Raw genomic sequence first — 24,222 nt, 5'->3', positions numbered from 1 at the left:
ATAACGACACGTAATGATTTAGTCCTAGATTTCCCCGGATGTTAATTCATCGGATCGCAACATTTTTTCTTGAGTGAAGAAAACTTTGTTAAGAGTTCCTGCTCATGATGGGAACATATCGTCTTGATGTCGTTCGTTTTACGCCCAGTTCGGAGTCTCAGCAACCTGATTTCCTCGTATTTGGTTGTGCTACGTATGAAACTGGTTCGTGTGTGTTGAAATTGGTGGCAGGAACTTTCTTCTGAGTAAAAGCTACAGTTGTCCATGGCCCTGAAAATAAGTCATCAACACACCATCTCTTACACTTTCCACTCGGATGTACAGCATCAGCAAGCCTGACTATATTAAAATAACTGGACTATGTAAAAAATAGAAATGTTAACTTCAGGAGTATTATCATATTGTTAATAGCCTACTTTTACATTGATTTGTATAGCTAGGGTTGGATTATCCGGATAACGGTTAACCGATTAACCGCAGTTTTTTTTTCTATCTGATATCCGGATGTAATTCTGCCGGTTAACCGGCTAAAAGAGTATCGTTGCTAATGCGTTTTACACTTTTTAGTAAGTTTGAACATTCTTTGTTACGTAGAGGCTGACTCCCGCTGAGCGCAATTAAACCTTTGTTCACACTTCTATTGTCTTATACTTTCAACTACCGTACTCGTAAAATGCACGAGTGAAATTTACTGTCACGTCACAAAGAAAGCATAATGAATGATTCTTTTAATAGAAGACTGCATTCTCATGGCAAGGTAAAGTATGTGAAGTGTCAGTTTAAAAGCTTTGACTACAACCTAGTTTGAAGTGACTAAATTTAAGAGATGGAATTTAAACGTTTCAAAAGTGATAATCCAGTTTGGGGCTACTTTCTATGATCAAGAAATGGTGAGAGGGCAAAATGTGAAACCTGTGAAAACACGATTTCTTGTAAAGGTGGATCTACAGGAGCAATGAGAAACCACCTTGGTTTAAAACATAAGACTATTTGTTACAAAACTCCGGTCCCATCTACAGGATTCCACAATTGATGCATTATGCTTTATAAGGAGGGCGTTGCAGAAGCAGTGAACAATAAATTTGCGTGATTTTTCTCGTATTCGCTCGTACTGCGCGTGTACGTAGATCTACAATAAAACTGTGTAATGATTTTGCAATCCATTTTTCATGCAAACCTCGTGAAATCGATTGTTTCACTTGCAGTTATTATCCGGTTAACCGGTTAGATAAATTCCAAATATACGGATATATCCGTTATCCGGATAGTAAAAATTATTGATATCCGAACTAACCCTAGTATAGCCTATGTAAATTTGCATTATTTTAATGAAAAGCATTGTGAAGGCCTGATAAATTAATTAAAATATGTCAATTAATATGAGCAAAGCCTGCCATAATGTTAATACAATATGACATCATACTTTGAATTTGTACTAAACTATGACATATCTCCTGTAGTGTATTTGTGTATATTAATGCATTATAAGTTTCAAAATAGTCATTTTATGGTCAGGTATGCCCACTGAAGTGTATTTTATTAATAAACCAAAAATATTACATCTCTGCATTTTTTATATGTTGTAGGTAACATCTTGGGGTATAATTTGGACTTAATTTAATTTCAAGGTCACGTGGGCCACAAGGTCAAACAATAGGTCAAAAGGTCACAGACATTTAACTTGCTCCTATCAAGAAAAGAATGACAGATTTGGATTCCTTGTGAAATTACCTTTCCAATGACACCAGTTTCATCAAAATTGGTCCACCGGTTACCAAAATATCAGGGCCTAAAATTTGGCGACCGCGTCCGTTTTTGCCAAAATTCGAAAATTCGAGGGCCTATATCTCTAAAACCACTGATCCGATTGAGCTAATATTTTGGATTTGGGCTAATTATGCTAAGACCTCCTTACATACCAAATTTCAGCAAAATCGAAGAGGTAGGGGTTAAGATTTAACTTTTTTTTGGGTGATTTGACAGGGAATGACCCTATAGTAGATCCGCTGTACTGCCCACCTCTGGTGTTTGCTTTGTTAGAATATATCGGGCGCTTCGCATTTCTCATTTTTTATTAATTTTTTGCTGTCTACCAGTTGCATGGAATACAGTAGCAAACTTTGCTGATGAATTAATGTTGTTCACTTGATGTTATGTTGTTATCCAATATTTTGCTGTTAATGTGCGTTTAGTGTTTTTTGTTGCTACACATCTTCAGTTCTTTTGTAATAGTGCGTTTGCCTAAATTTGTTGCCAGTTTTGCAGCTGTATTTTGTGTCGGCCGTTTGAAAAATTTGTTATCACAGTTTTCTTTCTTGCACTTTCAACATTCGCTGTCTAGTTCCTTCCAAATAAACAAAATAATGTGGTGTTTTTGGTGTGTGTTACTGACGAATTGGTATCTTCTTAACAAATATTTTTGAAAAACTGGTGACCCGAAACAACTGTATGCTTTGCAGAAGAAATAGAGCATGGTCAAACACACACGCGCTGTGCGTCATATTGCATACATTGGAATTTCCACCAAGTTATGCATGCTGTGTAGGCAACGACATCGTCATAAATAGGTCATTCTTCGACACATATAGTGACACATAAATGTAAGCTTGCAGCGGCCAAACCATATCTGCCCCGATCAATGCAGGTAATTTTTGGTGTTTTTAAGCGTCACAACTCACAATGCAACATTTTAATTTCTTCATACCTCTTTGAGAAATCGATTTTGGTGTTAGGCTACATATCTTTCATGTTTTCTTGCATTTTGGCAAATTCCAAATTCATATCTTGTCGCATTGATTTTAATTCTTGCAAAATCAGATCACTAATTTCTTTTAATATAATGGCTACTGGCAAACCACTTGGACGAAACTCCACACTAATTAATAACATTGTTAAATTCCTATTGTAAAAAAAAACAAAAAGTACGCTGTAATGTCAAGTTTGAAATAAAACTTATTTGGACCCATCGCACACCGTGTTTGAATAACACAGCATAAGATGACAACAAAGACCATAACAGTTATGCTTAGTGTGGTAGTTTGCAGAATTTCAGAGTTGCATCTCATGCAAAGGTTAAAAAAACAACACTGAACAAGGAAATCAACATCAGCAAAATTTAAGAGTAAATTACTTGGATAACAAACCATGTAAAGAGCTTCCTTTGCAAACAGCATAATAATCAATCGAGCATTTGAAGAAAAAACATTGTTAAAAGTGTTATAAAGTTATTGTATTATAAATATTGACCCAGAGTTTATAGATCGCTGCTTTAGGCCATAAACGTAGATCATATACGCATTATAGAAAGATTATGAAAGGGAAAAATCTAAAAAAATTCCATTTAACAAAACGCAAAAATATGTGAAAAACAAACCGCAATTCTTGTAAATGAACAAAACGTTAACAATATGTTTTCAATAAATTATTAAAAATAACAAATTAACCAAATAACACTCAGACCAACTTTGGAAGACAATCAATAATGAAAGTAGTAACAAGAACGCAAGTTACTGCAGTTACACGTTGATAACTTTTGCTCCAAATGATGAAAAATTTATGTCAAACACAAAATATTGTGTGTTGGGTTTTATCAGCAATAAATTCTTTTCAGTCTTATTATTTTCTTGTGCAAAGCATAGTTCTATCATTACCACATGTTTTCAAGTAAATGTTGTACAAAGTTTAGGCAAAGAATGCTGTTATTGCATAACATAATTTTTGCTAATTACATTTTAGAAATTTTATACTTGAAAAACAAAATTTGTTTTCTAAATATTTATAGTTAAGCAATCCTGTAAAATAACTTAGCTGATGTCTATGTCACCATGGTTATGCACCTATACAGCAGACAAAACAAAAAAGAGAGAAGGAAAAAACAATAACTTAACATAGGAAAGTGATAAATGTGTACAAAAACAAGTTATAACAAAGTTTTTAACAATTCATCTCTAGCTTTGCTGATTGAAGCTCAAGTTTTTAAATGACACTCAATCACTTACATGACAAAGTAAACAAATCTAAAACAAAAAATATTGTTACAAAATGTATGTCAACTAAGGCCTTAAACATCTGCAGAGGATTGCACTGTTTGTCTGTCTTAACTTATGATATTCGGACTTAATTTACCTGCCGAATTAATGATCTGACTCCGTGGTTGCGTGCGGCTAGAATTCTCTAACCTTACGTCTACTAACCGAAAGCTCTTACGATTAACAGATACAGTTTATCAGAAACAATCCTTTATTGTAGGAACTGTACAGGTTCCGAATATGATACAATCACAAACTTAGCATTCACCATTTAAAACAAGTCTAACGAATTACATTTTACACGACTAACGTAATACGTTCGTACGATTCGGTATCTCTGTCTGCGCGTCTGCCGCTACTCGCACAGAAGTTTGAGCTTATAACAGCGTGGAGCGGTGTGAACAGAAATATTCTACACAAAATACACGAACATTTCAAAACGTGCGAACGATAAACACAAAGCGTTGGCAATGGGAATTACATTCAGTTAAAACTAGGATGTTATGAAATCACCTGGTAAGTGGTAACGTACTAAACGGCGTTTTCACATAAAGTTATTTAGAGCAAGTTTCCAAATATTAAACGACAATAATTGCGGTTTTATCAGTAAACAATATCACAATAAATTACTGGCGAATATGTTCCCACGAATGATATATTGGTATTGAAAGCGGCTCCCAGGCCGCTACACATCTATGTCTTTGTATCAAGAAAACAATCTTGAAAAGTTGTAGCAAAAATGATTTCCAAAAAAATCGAATTCAAACTAAGATTCAATAAAGAACAGAATCTTTAAGAATAAAATATAAATGATATTTAAAAGTAAATTCATGTCCAAATAGCTTTTTAAAAAGTTATCATTTCTCTGGTGACCCTTTGCTGTAAACATTTCTGTGCCCTGATAAATACGACTTCAATTCAAACGACTTGCTATGGTCGCCCTTAGGTGTGAATTGTCACATGAGTTCGCAAATAGCTCCTCTGTGAAAGTAATTTAAAGCAAACACTGCATTTATAGTCATTCTAGCAGACGTGTACCGTCATATGACTTTGGAGATGGCCGTCTTGTGAAAATGGTTTAGAACAAACCTTACATTGATAAGGGCGCTTTTAAGTGTGAACTTTCATATGAGTTTGTAAACTGCCTTTTTCTGCAAAAGATTTGAAACAGACTTGACAATGATAAGGACCTTGCCCAGTGTGGGTTTTCATATGACGCTTCAAAATGCTGTTTTGTGTAAATGATTTGCAACAAACATCGCATTTATAAGGACGCTCTCCAGTGTGGACTTTCATGTGACGCTGTAAATAGTTGTTTTGTGAAAATGATTTGCAACAAGCATCGCATTGATAAGGGCGCTCTCCAGTGTGGACTTTCATATGAGTTCTCAAACTGCTGTTTTGTGAAAATGATTTGCAACAAACTTCGCATTGATAAGGGCGCTCTCCAGTGTGGACTTTCATATGACTTCTCAAACTGCTGTTTTGTGAAAATGATTTGCAACAAACTTCGCATTGATAAGGGCGCTCTCCAGTGTGGACTCTCATGTGACGCTGCAAATAGTTGTTTTGTGAAAATGATTTGCAACAAACATTGCATTGATAAGGGCGCTCTCTAGTGTGGACTTTCATATGACGCTGCAAATTGCTGCGTATTGAAAATGATTTGCAACAAACACCGCATTGATAAGGGCGCTCTCCAGTGTGGACTTTCATGTGAGTTCTCAAACTGTTGTTTCGTGAAAATGATTTGCAACAAACATCGCATTGATAAGGACGCTCACCAGTGTGGACTTTCACGTGACGCTGCAAACTGCTATTTTGTAAAAATGATTTGCAGCAAACATCGCATTGATAAGGGCACTCATCAGTGTGGATATTCATATGACGCTGCAAACTGATGTTTTGTGAAAATGATTTGCAACAAACATCGCATTGATAAGAACGCTCTCCAGTGTGGACTTTCATGTGACGCTGTAAATAGTTGTTTTGTGAAAATGATTTGCAACAAGCATCGCATTGATAAGGGCGCTCTCCAGTGTGGACTTTCATATGAGTTCTCAAACTGCTGTTTTGTGAAAATGATTTGCAACAAACTTCGCATTGATAAGGGCGCTCTCCAGTGTGGACTTTCATATGACTTCTCAAACTGCTGTTTTGTGAAAATGATTTGCAACAAACTTCGCATTGATAAGGGCGCTCTCCAGTGTGGACTCTCATGTGACGCTGCAAATAGTTGTTTTGTGAAAATGATTTGCAACAAACATTGCATTGATAAGGGCGCTCTCTAGTGTGGACTTTCATATGACGCTGCAAATTGCTGCGTATTGAAAATGATTTGCAACAAACACCGCATTGATAAGGGCGCTCTCCAGTGTGGACTTTCATGTGAGTTCTCAAACTGTTGTTTCGTGAAAATGATTTGCAACAAACATCGCATTGATAAGGACGCTCACCAGTGTGGACTTTCACGTGACGCTGCAAACTGCTATTTTGTAAAAATGATTTGCAGCAAACATCGCATTGATAAGGGCGCTCATCAGTGTGGATATTCATATGACGCTGCAAACTGATGTTTTGTGAAAATGATTTGCAACAAATCCGACATTGATATGGCTGCTCCCCAGTGTGACTTCTCAAATGAACGTTCAAGTTTGATTTTCTTTTAAATGATTTATCACAAACTTTGCAGCAAAAATGGTTTTCTTTGTCTTTATCTATAGTTGCCGATAAACAACTAATATTACTTTTATTGCTTTTAAAGTTTTTACAATTTGTCTTTTCTTTATCAGATAACTTCAAAACTGACATGTTGCAATCGTTATATTTGTGTACAATCTTTTCATTTAAGTTTTCAGAATCAGCAACGGGGCCTTTGAATTCATTTGCTTCATTCTCCGACTGAGGAACAATACTATTCAATATTGGAGTAATTTGGTGACCAGTCTCAAAGCAAGACGCCTCCAAATTCTGCATCGATTCTTCTTTGACGGCTCCGATAAAAAGATAAACTGATTGAGACTTTACATCTGATGGTTGCAATGTTTCCTCATTTCAACTGTCCGTGGTTTCAAATTTAATGGTGGTGCTTTTATGAAAAATTTACAACTCATAAAACAACTGTTGATTTTTAAATAGTTATAGTTACACAATCCTGTAAAAATAATTAAGCTGATGTCTATGTCATCATGGTTATGCACCTATACAGCATACAAAACAAAAGAGAGCACCACAAAACAGTAATTTAACATACAAAAGTGAAAAATGTTTAGAAAAACAAGTTATAACAAAGTGTTTAGTAAATTCATCTCTAGTTTTGCTCATTGAAGCTCAAGTTGTTAAATGACACTCAATCACTTAAACATGACAAAGTAAACAAATCTAAAACTAAAAATATTGTTACCAGATGTATGTCAAATAAAGCCTTAAACATATGTGAGAGTGTGGGGTTGGGTGCAAAAAATTTTTTGGGTCTTGTTGAATTTACCGCAGTTATTCGTCGATAACTTATTTAATTCAATTTTAATTCTTGTAAAATCATCTCAACCTACTAAGCACTTGGATGACACTCCATAGTAAACTATGAAGGTGCTAGCAAAAAAAAGATACTTATTGTAGCATTTGATGGATACCACATGAATGACATTCCATGATTATATAAGACATTGTTTATATTTCTAACCTATTTGTCGGGGAAAGTAAATGAACACGCAAAACTGTAGAAAGTATTAGAAGTTATCAAGAACGGAGAAATCAACAAAACTCAAAGCAAATTGAGATAAACATGTGCTAGCATTTCTATGTGAAGCAAAGAGGTATTGCTTATGTGCAAGCTGTGTTAATGCTAACATTACGATAACTCTGTATGTAAACAAAAACCAAAAACACGTTTAAGGGGTCATGACCCAATTTAAACAGATAGGCTTTCAATGCATAGTACTTTAAATCAAGAAGCTACTATCGCAAAACCACATCATAAACCACCCCTGAATTTTGGATTGTAATGAGATCTAGGTTACGACTGCCTACAGTCTTAATTTGGACAGAATCCTTAAACTCAAATTTCTATAACAACCACCTAAACTTTAAAGCAAATTTTGAGCTTAAAATTTTAGGACAAATACTCCAAAACATCAAAAATTCAACCCACACCAAAATACTAGTCCATGTTGACATCACATGCGCATTGGACCGGAAATTTTCTTACTTTTTTTAATATGACGCTTTGAGTGCGACTTCGTAACAATCGCCGTAACAATCGTTTGCCGGCTCAAAATTATCTTCCTATTGGGAAGTGACCCCTTAAAAGGTTCATTAAATTAAAAATTCATGATTGCATCATCTACGTTTATAACAGATCAAATTAACACGTTAACTGAATATACAGTTAACATGTTTATGAATAAATTCAAATAAACTCCCAAGCAAAGTTTGAAAGTCGGTGTCAAAAGTAGAAGTAGTTGTGAGAGTGTGGGGTTGGGTGCAAATATTTTTTCGGGTCTTGATGAAATTATGCGCCAATAACTTTGCTCTCTTTGGTGAAGAATTTATATAATTCAAATTTTGAAATAGTGCAGCATAAATAATACAAAAAACACGATTCACTAAATATTAGATTGTGTAAGACTATCATGAAAGAAATTTAAAGTTACAATTATGTCCAATGAACTTTTCAAAAGGTCAACATTATTCCGTTCGTCCTTTAGTGCAAATATTTAGAAATATGCCTTGACAAATGTGCCTTTAACTTAAATGACTTTCCACAATGAGAACACTGATATGGCAATATGACACAGTAAATCACTGTTTTGGGAAAGCGATTTGAAACAAACGCGGCATAGATGCGGCCGCATGCCAACGTGGGTCCTTTAATGATTTCGCATGTTTGCTTTTTGTTTAATAGATTTATCAGACACCAAGTAACATAAATGCTTGTTTCTGTCATTTTGAACATTTGTTGTAGAATAGTTAACCTTGCTCGTAAATCAATCAATCAATTTATCTTTCACCAAAAGCGCAATGCGGATGGAAAATCAAGCCAGTTGTTACTAACACGGACCAATGAAAAGGAAAGAGTGAAAAAGCCGAAAAGACTTGAAACGTGCTAAAGAGAAATTACTTTAATATTTGCTGGTAACAACTAGCACGGCCACTAAACCTGTAATTAGTTAATTCCATAAAACGTAAGTAGAAAAAGCGAAAATTAAGCAAACGAGAAGGTGGTGTGTTCAAGCAACTGCTTAATAAAAATCGCTTCAGTGCTGTACATCAGTGGATGGGAAACCCACCGTAAAACAAACCCCATTCTGGGCAAGAGCCCGGTTTCAGCCCAGCTTACATATCGGCAAAATAGTGCTATTTCTTCAATATCACTTTTGTCTTTAGACTCATCACAGGCAATAGAGTACGCTACTGCGGAATTTATATCTTTTATTTGCTGTTTGGAGATGTCTTCTGCCATTCTTGAGGTTCTGTCTTGAACAGTTTTTGCAGAGAGTGGCATGTCACGTGGATTTTTTGCACAATTTCACTCCTGTTTCTAAAGTCCGTGAATAAATGTTCAGATATTTTAATGAATGAATATTTTATATATTCTCCATCAGTAAATGGGTGACCATGCTTTTCTATTTCCTGAGCGGCCACAAAACCGGCATACGTGGTGGCATTTGCAGACTTGATCCACTTATTAAATTGATGTTTGCTTCGATCAGCGTTCCGCATTAGTTCTAAAACAGCTTTTTTTCTTGCATCTCCTTCTGAATATTTTTGAGCAAAAGATAAATGTTTATTTTCAAAATGTCTTTCAAAATTTGACTTTTTGTTGTTTGCTAATTTCTCGTTACATATTAAGCACACTGGCAAACCGGTCTTATCAGCAATGAAAGGAAATGAATTTGTCCACGAATCGTTGAACGTTCTGGTTTCTTCATACACTTTTCTTTTCTTATATTTACTCATAGTTGGTTGGCTGTTACAGCCTGCGCACTCTCTAATCTAGCTAGTCTAACTGCTGCTAGTAGACTGCTAAAAACAACCTTTATGTTAATAGACTAATGATGACGTCACAACCAGAGTCATTATGCTTTCATTTACTATAATGTGCTCAGTGAGATAAACACGCGAGTGTTCTTTTGTTTGTTTCTACTGTAGCAATAAAATTAATAAGAGCCGCATCAGAAGGATGAAAGAGCCGCATGCAGCTCCGGAGCCGCAGGTTGTCGACCCCTGTGCTATACAGTACCGGTATGCAATTAGCCTAGGCAAGCTTATTCATCGATACCGCTAAAATACAAATATTTACAAAAGCAGTCAGTGATAGCGCAGTGCAAACAGCTCGGCCTTTTGAAAAACTTCCATAGAATTAGGCCTATACTATACAGAACTACTCCAATTTGCAATTCGCCTTTGATCACTAATAAAAAACATTAATAAAAAACATTCTCCAGCTATAAAACATTATCCATTTTATAGACATCACATAAAATTATCATTTCCAGTAGAGATTGAAAACGGCCATGCTTGTATATTCATAAAACCCGGTGTTTGGATCTTAGTAAAACTCGGTGCTTATACAATACAATTAAAGACCGGTACTGGCTTATTCGTAAAACTCGGCACTTATAAAACACAATTTAAGGCCGGTGATTACTTATACGTAAAACCTGGTGCTTATCCACAACAAAATATGGCCGGTACTTAAATAATCGAATAACACGGTTCTTATAATATATATATTAAACCCAGTGCTTGTATATTCGTATTTCACATTCGGTTATCTTTGCTCCGCAGAAGACATACTAGGGAATGAAAGTTTAAAGGTTTAGTATTCAATGGCTGAACAGTATGATACTGTAACTTTATGGAATGCCTATATATACTCGAAAAGAAAATACCGTACACAAGTTACAGATGTTGGTCTATTTATTGCGTCACAAATTGAGGTCGGCTGCATCTGTTGTTTGATGTCAGCTACAAAACCGGTGTCGTGCAGCATTTGTTCAAGACATTGTGAAGTAGATATATCGCATGCCTCTGCGTTTTCCGCTCAAAAACCTTGGAGATTACCGTCGGTTTGAGAGAAAACTTTCAAGGTGAAAAACTTAACTTGCAAACAAGAAAACAAAACATGCAGGGAAAGTAAATCTTAAATCAGAAAATTTACGCTTGATTAAGTTTCCTTATAGTTTCTTTATACTGTATCCGAATATATAGTTTCCTTATTCTTATATCCGAATATGTTTTCCTTGTCCGCCATTACTTTTACCATTTCGCTAGGCGAAGTAATGCATAGATTTTCTACAGAACTTACTGTAACAAATATGTCAAATTGCGATTACATTAATGCAAAATCTATATCATAAAACTTGGACAGGTATGAAAGCTGCTCTTGGACTAAAGCAACGCTATGCAGACGATCTCTCTGCTATTTCGCCAACATTGTGCCGGTGATGAAAACATTCAATGCCTTACACAAGGAGCAAACATCTTGGGCAAATCTTTGGTTAAACTTATTCTAAAATTCTTTAACATTGTTGTTGAAGAGCGTCTTACAATGAGTTTCAGAGGCGCTACTTAATTTTGCGTGACAAGTGCTTCGTATCTTTGAGTATATTACATACGAAGCTGTATTGGATGTGGCGTCCCGTCAAACAGGGTAAAATTAAGATATCTATGATTCTGTTGACGAAAACATTTAAACACCAGACTAGTCCAATCAGAGAGCTGTATGGTTGTTTTTGTTTCGTAAGCTTGGGAATTACCCTCCCGGTTGGAGTGCATGAATAACCTAACGTACTAGGTCGCGTGCAAACTTAAGCTAAAAATTGCCTTGAAAGTAGCAAAAATTGGGTTTTTGGGTCTGTGATAAATATATCAATTAATGTAACATAAAATTGTGTACGACATAGAATTGTCGTCTATCGAATCAGCGAAGCATAACACTGCGTGACGTAATCGATTGCTTCTCTGTTACTGTGCGTGCATTACGAGTCATCCCTTTTCAGTCGTACGTTCAACGCCGCAACATGTCTTTGTGCTGTTGCTGTCACAATGTTCTATCTTGATGTATTCGTTCAAAGTAGCTTCAAATATAATCAGATTATACAGTAGTCATTCCTGTGTCATTATTGCTGAAGTCTATCAAAGTTCACTGTTAAGATATACACAAGGAAACAGACTTTGTAGTGTAGTGGGTAAACCTTACAGGCTAAGGTACCATATACCACTTTTCATTACAGGTCAAAACATTTGGTGTGGATAATGCGCCACTATTACAAAATCTGAAACATGTTTTTTCACAGCAAGTTATGGAAAGTGAGTCCAAGCTTTATCCTTACGAAAACCACGCAATGAACGTTCAAATTGAAGAGAAACTGACATTTACACTCTGGTTAGTGTATACCACAATTATATTGTTTATTGCAATCTGACTTTTAAGAACAACTAAAAGTTGACCAATTAGAACATGTTTTGACGTCATGTGAAAGCACAGTAAGTGTATTAAAGTGCCACCACTATTAAAGTACCACCTATAACCCAAGAGTGACTTATTGCAAGTTGATGCACAAGCAAACTTGTAATTGGAAAATTTAAAAAAAGTGCGCCTAATTAGGACAATTGACAATACCATTTGAATGACATTTCAAAATTATATTTCACATTTTTACATTTGTAACCTGTTTGCTGAGGAAAGTAAATGAACATGCAAAACTGTAAAAATGTAGTCAATATATAGAATCTGTTAAAAAATTAGAAGTATTCAAGGACAGTGTCGCACCAATCAAAATATGTCGCAATCCTCCATTGACTCTTCTTTGATAGCTTCAATATGAGGAGAAACAAATGCAATCTCCGAATGAACTTCCTTAATACAAATGTCAATGTCAGACTTTTCATGTTATTGTTCCAATATTTCTTCAATTAGCATTGAACTGTTCGTGGTTTTAGATTTCTTTATTTCTTCACGAAGAATAATCCTTGAATCTTTCATGTTTTCTTGCATTTGTTAAATTCCAACTTCACATCTTGTCGCATAGAATTTAATTCTTTTAAAATTATATCACTGATTCTTTTTAAAATAATCTTGACATGCTTATCACTTGGATGACACTCCATACTAAACTATGAGGTTGCTAGCTAAAACCAAAAAAACAAAAATGATCTTTAATGTAGCGTTGGATGGATACAAAATGAATGACATTTCATGATTATACATGACATCGTTTATATTTCACATGAATATGATATCACATGAATGAGAACAACATGTGCTAGCATTGCATGTAAAGCAAAGAAGCATTGCTTATGTGCAACCTGTGCTAATGGTGACATCACAATAACAAAAACCAAAAACATGTTTAAAAGGTTCATTAAAGTTAAAATTCATGATTGAAACGTTTGTAGCAAATCAAATAAACTCGTTAACTGAATATTTCACAAAAAGTCAAAAGCAAAGTTCTTGTGGAATCAGATCACTGATTGCTTTCAATACAATGTCCACCAGTCTACAATTTGGTTGGTACGTCATACTTGAACATAGTGCGGTTTATACTTATGATGTGTTTAATAAGAAAATGAACGTGAATAGCAGGAAACTGCATATGACGTGAATACAGAAAGAAAAAGAAACTGGGAAAATTATTGCATCAATCCAAAGACATTGCAATCAGCGAAAATCAAGACAAAATGAGAAAAACATATTAAAATGATTCACATTTCGCAATATGACTTTTGCAAAAGTTAAAAAATGAAGCAAGATTTTGATAGGGCAAAACATAATAAACATTGACATAAATAACAAATCATAGAACTTGCTTTATGTGGAGGAAATATTAATGCTAACATTGCTGCAGCTTTGAATGCAAACAAATACCAAAACATTGACACATCTACATTTATAATAAATCTGATTAACACCTAAACGAAAAATTTCATTAAGGGCACTCTTCAGTGTGGACTTTCATGTGACATTGCAAATGGCCGTTTTGTGAAAATGCTTTACAGCAAACTTTGCATTGATAAGGGCGCTCTCCAGTATGGACATTCATATGTTGCTTCAAAGTGCTGTTTCGTGAAAATGATTTGCAACAAATTTTGCATTGATAAGGACGCTCTCCAGTGTGGACTTTCATATGACGCTGCAAACTGCTGTTTAGTGAAAACGATTTGCAGCAAATCTTGCATTGATAAGGGCGATCTCCAGTGTGGACTTTCATATGACGCTGCAAACTGCTGTTTTCTGAAAACGATTTGCAGCAAACATCGCATTGGTAAGGGCGCTCACCAGTGTGGATTTTCATATGACTTTGCAAACTGCTGCAACGTGAAAAAGATTTACAACAAATTTTGCATTGATAAGGGCGCTCTCCAGTGTGAACTTTTATATGACGCTGCAAATGGCTGTTTAGCGAAAATGTTTTCAAACAAACATCACATTGATAAGGGCGCTCTCCAGTGTGAACTTTTATATGACGCTGCAAATGGCTATTTTGCAAAAATGATTTCAAACAAACATCACATTGATAAAAGCGCTCTCCAGTGTGGATTTTCATATGTTGCTTCAAAGTGTTATTTTGTGAAAAAAATTTGCAACAAATTTTGCATTGATAAGAGCGCTCTCCAGTGTGGACTTTCATATGTTGCTTCAAAGTGTTGTATTGTGAAAAAGATTTGCAACAAACCTTGCATTGATAAGGGCGCTCTCCAGTGTGAACTTTCATATGTTGCTTCAAATCGCTGTTTCGTGAAAATGATTTGCAACAAACAACACATTGATAAGGGCGCTCTCCAGTATGGACTTTCATATGAAGCTGCAAATGGCTGTTTCGTGAAAATGATTTGCAACAAACCTTGCATTGATAAGGACGTTCTCCAGTGTGGACTCTCATATGTTCCTTTAAAGTGTTGTTTCGTGAAAATGATTTGCAACAAACTCGACATTGATACAACTGTATACTCATGTGAGTCTTTAAATGACTTTTCATGTTTGATTTTTGTGTAAAAGACTTATCACAAACCGTGCAACAGAAATGCTTTATTTTGTCAATTCCAACAATTGTTGAACATTTAACTTCTCCAAAATTGCTCTCACGATTTGTTATGTTTTTATCAGGAAATTTCGTAGCCAATTTGCTGTATTCCTCATGTGATTTTCTTTTATTCAAGTTTTTAGAATCAACAACCTCATCATCGAATGTTGCATTTCCTTTATTCTCTAACTGAGGGAAAACATTATTTGACATGAGAGTAAATGTAGCATCTGTCTCAATCGGAAAAATTTCAATCTCCTGCAGTGACAAAGATGTTTCTTCAATAGCTTCAAGATGAGCTACAACTGATGCCTTCTCTGAATGAACTTCCTGAATACAAATGCTAGTATCAGACTCAGACTGAATAGCTGATGGTTGCAATGTTTCTTCAAATGGCATTGCATTGTTCATGCTTTCAGTTCTCTTTGATTGTGCAAGAAGCTTTAAATACATGTCTTCCATGTTTTCTTGTATTTTGGCAATTTCCAACTTCACACCATCTTGTTGTATAGATTTTAAATCTTCTAAAATCATATCACTGATTCTTCTCAAAATAATCTTGACATGCTTACCACTTGGATGACACTCCATACTAAACCATAAAGTTGATAGCTAAAACAAAAAAAAACAGAAAATGATCTTTAATGTAGCGTTGGACGGATACCACATGAATAGCTAGGCTAGGATTATATGTGACATTGTTTATATTTGTAACTTATTTGCTGGGGAAGTAAATATAAGCAATGACATTCCTTTGTCTTCATTTTCTGCCGCGCGCATAATTGGTTGTGTGTTGGTTTTTATCTGTCCAACGTACTAACTCATTTCATCAAAGCATAATTTTAACAATGGACCTGCGGTGACATTCCTTTTTCTGTTTGTTTTCCCTTGTCTGCCTCGTACATAATCACGCCGCCTTAATTGATTTTTGCGTTTTATGTTGGTTTTCATCTGTACGCCGTTATTCAGTAGTAAGTGTAGTGTGGGCAGGTCGGCTGCTTAATGCTAAGACTTCATCTATATAAGTGTTATGTAGTTTACAGTCACGTCCTATGCAACTATTTATATTTTTTTTGGACTAGCAATTCTGTTTTAATAAACGTTAACTAGTATTAACACGTTAACTAAAAACTTCAAATAAAGTCCAAAGTAAAGTTTGAAAATTGGTCAATAGCTATTTTAGCCTATAGAAGTAGCCTATTTGTGAGAGTGTGGGGTTGGGTGCAAACAATTTTTAGGTTTTGATGAAATTAACGCAGTTATTCGCCGATAACTTTGCTCTCTTTGGTGAAGAATTAATATAATTCTTAAAATATTGTATTGTAGCTTTTATCAACATTAAAAATTTGTCATTCTTATTTTTCTTTGGGTCAAAGCAAAGTTCTTGTAAAATCAGATCACTGATTGCTTTCAATACAACGTCAACCAGTCTTCAATTTGGTTGAAACTCCATAGTTGAATATGGTGTGATTTATACTTATGACCTATTGTCAAAGAAAATGAATGTGAATAAAAGAAAACTGCATATGACGTGAACACAGAAATATAAAGAAACTGGGAAAATTATTACGTCAATCCAGAGATATTGCAATCAGCGAAAATCAAGACAAAATGAACCAAACATCCAAAAATGGATCACATTTCGCAATATGAATTTTGCAAATGTTTAAAAATGAAAAGACTTTTATGGTGCAAAACAAAAGAATCGTTGGTATAAATAACATATCACCAAACTAGTTTTACTTGGTAGAAGTATTAATTAATACTAACATTACTATAGCGCCGAATGTAAACAAAAACCAAAACATTTCCACATCTACATATATGGGATCTGTATTCATAAGATTTGCAGTAAATATCCGAAATAGTTGTGTAATGACTCTAATGAGTGTTGAAAATTTACAAGTTAATAAATGAACAGACTGACATATAATTTTCTTAATCCAATTCATAATTTCCAATACCATCATTGTATCTAAGTGCTTTATCAAAAGGTACTTGTCGTGCGCGTGCTGGATGCTTACTGCCTATGTCTAGAGCAGGGGTGGGCAAACTACGGCCCGCGGTCCCATTTTAGGCGGCCCGCCGGCACTTGCAGAAACTCCTACTCATCACTTATTGTTTTAATTAAACAGGTTACATGACAAAATATTATTCCCTTTACGAGTGTGTTTTTCTCTTCACTTTCAGTGCCTAAACACACACACGTCAGTCGCGCATGTATTGCAACATGCTTTCAGCAACTAGCCGTACACTTCTCACGCATTGTTTGATTCAATTGTTTGATCATAAAATACAAATACGGTAGCGGCTACCGTAGGTCTTTGTGATGAAGCTTTAAACATAACTGAGTGTGAAATGCAAAAATTGTGTTTAATATGAATATGCGTTTATTTACACACCGGGTAAATTTTCTTACTTTGTACTGACGGATGAGAGTGTGCGGCCCGCCGGCTGCAACATTTTTTCTAATGCGGCCTTCAGTACAAAAAGTTTGTCCACCCCTGGTCTAGAGTTTGGCAACAACAAATTTGGTGGCATGTGGTTGAGAAAATTTTTAACTATTTTGAAGTTAAAAGAAGGATACAGCGAGCGAACGTGTTCTTAAAGTTTTTACCGCATGATAAGCATTCATCAAGAAACTTTTTCGCTGACATGTTATATTCTGGAAATGAGTTCTTTCATTCAAGGTTTCAGAATCAACAACCTCGCTCTCAAATGCGGCACTTTCTTGATTCTATAACTTAAAGACAATTCTATTCAACATGGCAGTAATTTTGTCACAAGTATCAAAGGGTTTCATTAAAACCTGGTACTAGGCCGGTGCTTCAGCTCGCTACAATTAAACATTGTCCATTGCATAGACATCACATAAACGGTTTCTAAACGGTTTTCTAAACATCACATAAAGACATCACATAAACGGTAGAACACGGTTTCTTATAATGATCATATTAAAGCCAGTGCTTGCATATTCCTATTTCACCCTCGGATATCTTTGCCCCGCAGAAGACACACTAGGGAATGAAAGTTTAAAGGTTCTTTGAGTGGTATTCAATGGCTGAACAGTATGATAATGTAACTTTTTTGAATGCATGTATACTCGCAAAGACAATACCGTATACAGGTCACAGATGTTGACCTACTTGAATGATAGAACAGACAATGAATTTACTGCGTCACAAAGTGAAGTCAATATTTGGCACTACATTGGCCTTAATATGTATTAAACAAGGTTAAACAAGAATGACAACTACATATACTGATTATGTTGAAGCTTCTTTAAGCGATTACATATAAACAGTACATTGGCACATCAACAGCATAAGATGTTGATTCAACCATGTTGCAGCTATTAACTTAACACAGGAATTGATTGAATGACTGCATTGAATGTTGCAGGTTTATTATTTTTCTTTTTTGTGTGTATTTAAAATATTGCCCGGATTTAAAAATCCACTGTCCACTAAATCGACAGCGGTTGTAGACTGTGAGTTTGTGTACACTAGGGCCGTGGTTCCCAACGCATGGGTCGCGACCCAAAGTTGGGTCGCTTGCTTTTTAGGCATATTGTATCTTGAGCGAAAAATTACAATAAAAAAATTGAAATTTAAAATTACAATAAAAAAATTAAAGAGATCACAAAACTTGAAAATATATACTCCAAGACATGAAGCATTTTATGTCGTGAAATGAGAAAGCTGTTCTGCGTGACGCTTGAGTAATTTCGCATCAGTTGCATTTTGTCGTATAAAGAGCTCCCGCAGTGAAAAAATTTTGAGCGCGTCGTGTGAACTTTTCATGCAATCCGCAAATGATCCAAACTGTGTGAATAAGCCTGTTGAATTTTTTAAGAGTAAGTTGAAATCGATTCAAGATCAAAAAAGTACTGTTAAAAATACCGTTGCTGTTTAATCTTCGTATGTTGCGGCCTATCAAATTGCTAACCAGAAAAGCTACAGAAAGTGAGAATTTGATAATGCCAGTTATGAAAGAAGTACTAAAAATATAATGATTGGTGAGAAAGAAAGTGAAAAGTTAAATGCAATTTCTTCATCCAACAACACAGTGAAAAGACGCAAAGTAGACATGGCTGATGATGTTCTTGAGCTGATTCTTATCCAAGTGAAGGAGTTTCCCTTTTATTCAATTCAATTGGATGAATCTGCCGACATTGAATGTTTGCCCCAACTTTCCGTCTTTATCAGCTTTATCAACAATGAAGCTGTATGAATGAAGATATGCTATTTTGCAAACCACTAAAACTGCACACCAAAGGTGAAGATATTTTTCAATTGTTGGATTATTTCTTTACGTAGTATTCCATTCCTTGGGATAAATGCGCGGTCATTTGCACCGATGGCGCAGTAGCTTGTTCTAGCATCAAGTCTGGTGTGTTAAAACGAATCAAAAACGAAGTCCCAAATGCTTTGTGGACTCATTGCTTTCTCCACAGAAAGGCTGTTGCTGCAAAAAATATGTCTCAAGTGCCGCACGAAGTGTTGAATAATGTTGTGCAGTGTGTAAACTTCATCAAAGCAAGGCCACTAAATCAGCGTTTGTTTTCGTTTTTGTGCACTGACACGGATTCGGATTATGAAACTCTGCTGCTGCACACGGAAGTGCGATGGTTGTCACGAGGTCGTGTCTTAAAGCGAGTTTGTGGTTTACGGGAGGAGATTGCTATCTTCCTGAAGCAACACAACTATGTAGGATTAGCCGAGAAGTTTTTGGAAAGAAAATTTCAACGCAAAAGTTGCTTACCTTACCGATATATTCAACTGTATGAATTCTCGCAATTGTTTTACGGTGATTGATCACGCCGACAAAGTTTCTGCTTTCCACAAAAAACTCATACTCTGGAAAATTTATGTCACTAGAGATGAGTACGATATGTTTCCTGAGCTAACGCAATATATTTGTGGCAAGGAAGTTGATATCAAGCAAACTATAATTTGACACTTGGAACAACTTACCCAAACTCTTGTGCACTACTATGGTAAATCTCCAACACCTAATAGCCAAAATGATTGGATAATAATTGATCCATTTTCTGGAAAGGACCAGCCTCAACTTCCCATCCATGTAGCAGAACAGTTTATGGACATGACGACATAAGCAGAAAATCGTATTTCTTTTGCGTCCTTCAAAGACAAATACCCCAAATATTCTGCAAATATCCACTTTTGGGCTTCCATGCTCAAAGTGTATCCCATAGTTTCAAAATATGTGATTCAAAAACTGATTCCATTTGCAACAACTTGGCTTTGTGAGACTGGATTTAGCGCCATGTGTGCATTGAAAACAAAACAGCGAAACCGTCTGAAAGTTGAAGCCGATTTGCGGCTATGCTTAAGTAAAATAAAGCCTCAATTTCAAAAACTCACTGACAGCAAGCGAGCACAGTTATCTGATTAGTGTGATATATGAATTGATAAACATATTATTTTCAGAAAAATTTGCTGCTTTTGAAGTGCTGTGTATTTGCAGCGCAATCTTGTTTAACTTTTAAAATCTTACGACAATTTACTTGGGTCGCAAGATTTTAAAAATCTGAATTTTTTTAAAAAATGGGTCGCCTTAAAAACGTGTTGGGAACCACTGCACTAGGGTTACCATATTTTCGTGGCCTAAAATCTGGACACTCTTTAGTGCCCACTAGCGATTTTTAAAAATGAGGTATGAATACATTGTCTGTCAATATGACGTCACAGTAGCAATGCTTTGCCTACCCATTGTATACCGGAGTGGAATTTTGAACATAGTGTCGTGAATTCACTAGGCTATTGGGCTATTTCTGATTTGACCTCTGGTGATCTCTAGGCTAGGGTTAGGCTATGGTGATCTCTAGGCTAGGGTCTAGGTCAGACACGTCGCGTGCCACGTGTTGGACACCCCTGATTTACAGGATTATTTCCGCAATTCTAATTCCCCCAAAACGCCCATCATAAAATTCCGGACATTTGAGCATTTTTTAAAATTCCTCCCGGACGCAAAATTTAACCCTACATTCCGAACATGTCCGGAATTTTCCGGACGGTATGGCAACCCTGAGTGTACACGATTTCGTGCCAGTGGGGCAAAAAATTGAGTCACTAATGTGGCACAAGTGTGCCCGGAGCCTTCACATGCGCCGCGTATTTGTCCCGGATTCGTCACGAGTGCGGTTTGTTGCAAAAAATTAATTGGCATTAATATGTATTTTATAAGCATCGGGTTGGTGTTTAATGTTGAGTTTGTTAAGCAGCAAGATTTTGAAATGTCTTTAGAAGTTAATAACGTTGACAACTGCTTTTATCGCACAAGCATACGTATTTATGTATGTGCAGTGTGAACGATGTTTCATGGTAACGAGCTGAAAGCACCGGCAAGTACCGCGTTATCCTTTGCATGAGCTGAAGCACCGGCAAGCAAAGGGCACTGCATGCTTTTTATATGCTTTTGACAAACCTAATATAAAGTGAAGGTTGTTTTTGTGCTACATAAGTTGTTATATTGCGCACTAGGCCTACAATTGCTATGAGACTGAGGTCTTTTACAACGCACTTCACTACAAACAAGAAACAGAGAGACTTGCGTCAAATAATATTTTTCAGCGAACAGAATGTGTAAGCACATAGCTAAAACTAGGAAAGACTCAAAGAGCCCCTACATAAGTGCGCAGTACACTCAATCAACACTTAAGCAATTCTCAACGGTTAATTTTCATGTTTACGTCACAAATGTTTCTGAGTGTTGTCATATCTTTCATAAATGTAAATTGATTAAAACTCGTCCCGTCCCGAATGTAGTCCCGAATGTACTGTCCCGAATGTCCCGAATGTCGTCCCGAATGTACTCAGAATGCGATCATAGATCTAATAGCTTCTGGTAATATAGTTGCATCGATTGTTTGACGTCAGCTACAAAACCGGTGTCGTGCCGCATTTGTTCAGGACATTGTGACGTAAATATATCGCATGTCTCTGTGTTTTCCGCTCAAAAACCTTGCAGATTACCGTCGGTTTTAGAGAAACTTGCAAGTTAAAAACTTAACTTGCGAACAAGAAAACAAAACATGCAGTGAAGGTAAATCTTAAACCAGAAAATTTACGCTAGATTAATATACTTGCGTATATAGTTTCCTTATCCTTATACTGTATCCGAAAATGCTTTCCTTGCCCGCCATTACTTTTACCATTTCGTTAAGTGAAGTAATGCGTAAATTTTCTACAGAACTTACTGTAACAAATATGTGAAATTGCGATTACATTAATGCAAAATCTATATCATAAAACTTGGACAGGTATGAAAGCTGCTCTTGGACTAAAGCAACGCTACACAGACGATCTCTCTGCTATTTCGCCAACATTGTGCCGGTGGCGGTGATGAAAACATTCAATGCCTTAAACAAGGAACAAACATCTTGGGCAAATCGCTGATTAAACTTGTTCTAAAATACTTTAACATTGTTGTCGAAGAGAGTCTTACAATGAGTTTCAGAGGCGCTATTTAATTCTGCGTGACAAGTGCTTCGTATCTTAGTGTATTACACACGAAGCTGTATTGGATGCGACGTCCCGTCAAACAGGGTAAAATTAAGATTTCTATGATTCTGTTGACGAAGGCATTTAAATACCAGGCTAGACCAATCAGAGAGCTGTATGATTGTTCTTGTTTTCAAGTCTGGGAATTACCCTACCAGTTGGAGCGCATGAATGTCCTAACGTCCTAGGTCGCGTTCAAACTTAAGCTTGAAATTGCCGTGAAAGTAGCTAAAATTGGGTTTTGGGTAAAAACATTTGGTGTGGATAATGCGCCACTATTACAAAATGTGAAACATGTGTTTTGACGGCATGCTATGGAAAGTTAGTCCAAGCTTTATCCTTACGAAAACCACACCATGGGGCTAAAATTGAAGAGAAACTGACATTTACACTCTGGTTAGTGTTTACCGCAATTATCTTATTTATTGTAATCTGACTTTTAAGAACAATTAGAAGTTGAACAATTGGAACATGTTTTGACGGCATGTTAAAGTACTTCTCTTTACATTACACAAACACTTGAGGAGATGGATCTCAGAAAAATTACGATCTATTTCCTTCCCCAGCATTCATACACGCTCTCATTTTCCAACTCTCTAATCATAGCATGCAACGGTACATATATACACTGAAGGAGAGCAATAAAGAAACAGAGTTCCATCTTGAGGTGCAATGCGCTTTAGCAATCAATCATATCAATCGACCTTAAATGAAAGAGTAATTGTCATTGTGTATAGTGGAGGATAATTTTTTACTATTATGCAGTGGTTAGTGGTTACGCATCGATTATTGCCATAAATAAATGCCAAAAATACAGATTTCTCATCTAATTATGACAGAAATTGAGGATGTTATTACATCACAATTTATAAAAGTTCGGTTATATGTGATGACAAATTCGTATCCTAAAATCAATCCAAAACAAACTATGCATTTGTTAATAGAAAGACTGTTTACCAATGTCTTCTTCTAGTCAATTTATGATATCATTCTTTTGCACTACCGTACCAGTGCTATTATACCAAATAGTTGAGCATGAAAGTGCTCTTGTAGGTAGCAAGGTCACACAGTGCACATAAAGATAACTCCTATTTCATTAAAAACCCCACTTATAATAATTAGTCAATCATCTTTTTACTGCAGAAATATTAAGAAAGTCTGACCAACGCGCTCACTACATTCGTCGAAATGAGTTTTCCGACAGTAACTTTTCATTGACACCATATGTGCTTGAAGACCATCCAACTATGTTACGTCACATTATTAGCTCCAAGCATAGCTTTTTGAAAATGGTTTTGCCAATAAATTGTTAACGAAAAAATAGTAAGAAATTTGGCTTATATTTTATAAGTAGGAAATTATCAGTGTTGTAGTTTGAAAGTAAATTTCATTAGCATTCACATATCTATGAAGTGTCTGCAACTTGATTTTCATGAAAATACTCTGACAAAGGACAAAGTTTTAGCCTATCTGCAACTAACTAGCTTTATACATTAATGTATTTCCCTGCAGCTGTATTGATTTTAGAAAGCTCTTGGTAATTTGTACTTTCATAACCTCATTTCATATCAATAAATACTTCTCATACTACTTGTTATTTCAGTAGTTCAAAAGGTTCTACTTCATACTTGAGAGCAGCTT

At 35.8% G+C, this 24,222-nt stretch overlaps 3 protein-coding genes across 3 annotated transcripts in view; all 3 read right to left on the bottom strand.

Moving 5' to 3' along the window:
• Positions 1 to 1,085: 1,085 nt before the first annotated feature.
• Positions 1,086 to 24,222, bottom strand: part of LOC143471520 (uncharacterized) — a 44,066-nt gene continuing 20,929 nt past the window's right edge. The window contains exon 2 of the mRNA XM_076969896.1: positions 1,086 to 1,177. The gene's annotated coding sequence lies outside the window, so the exon portion shown is untranslated. The remainder of the gene's footprint in view (positions 1,178 to 24,222) is intronic.
• Positions 2,935 to 10,426, bottom strand: LOC143471405 (uncharacterized). The gene has a single exon (XM_076969863.1). The coding sequence runs from the start codon at positions 7,002 to 7,004 to the stop codon at positions 5,139 to 5,141; it is 1,866 nt and encodes a 621-aa protein (XP_076825978.1). The 5' UTR covers positions 7,005 to 10,426; the 3' UTR covers positions 2,935 to 5,138.
• LOC143471436 (uncharacterized) lies at positions 11,935 to 16,553 on the bottom strand. Its single transcript, XM_076969891.1, has one exon. It carries the CDS (start codon positions 15,644 to 15,646, stop codon positions 13,961 to 13,963), a length of 1,686 nt encoding a protein of 561 aa, XP_076826006.1. The 5' UTR covers positions 15,647 to 16,553; the 3' UTR covers positions 11,935 to 13,960.

This window comes from Clavelina lepadiformis, chromosome 1, assembly GCF_947623445.1.
Source record: "Clavelina lepadiformis chromosome 1, kaClaLepa1.1, whole genome shotgun sequence".
Lineage (NCBI taxonomy): Eukaryota > Metazoa > Chordata > Ascidiacea > Aplousobranchia > Clavelinidae > Clavelina > Clavelina lepadiformis.
This window is presented reverse-complemented; position numbering and strand designations above follow the sequence as displayed.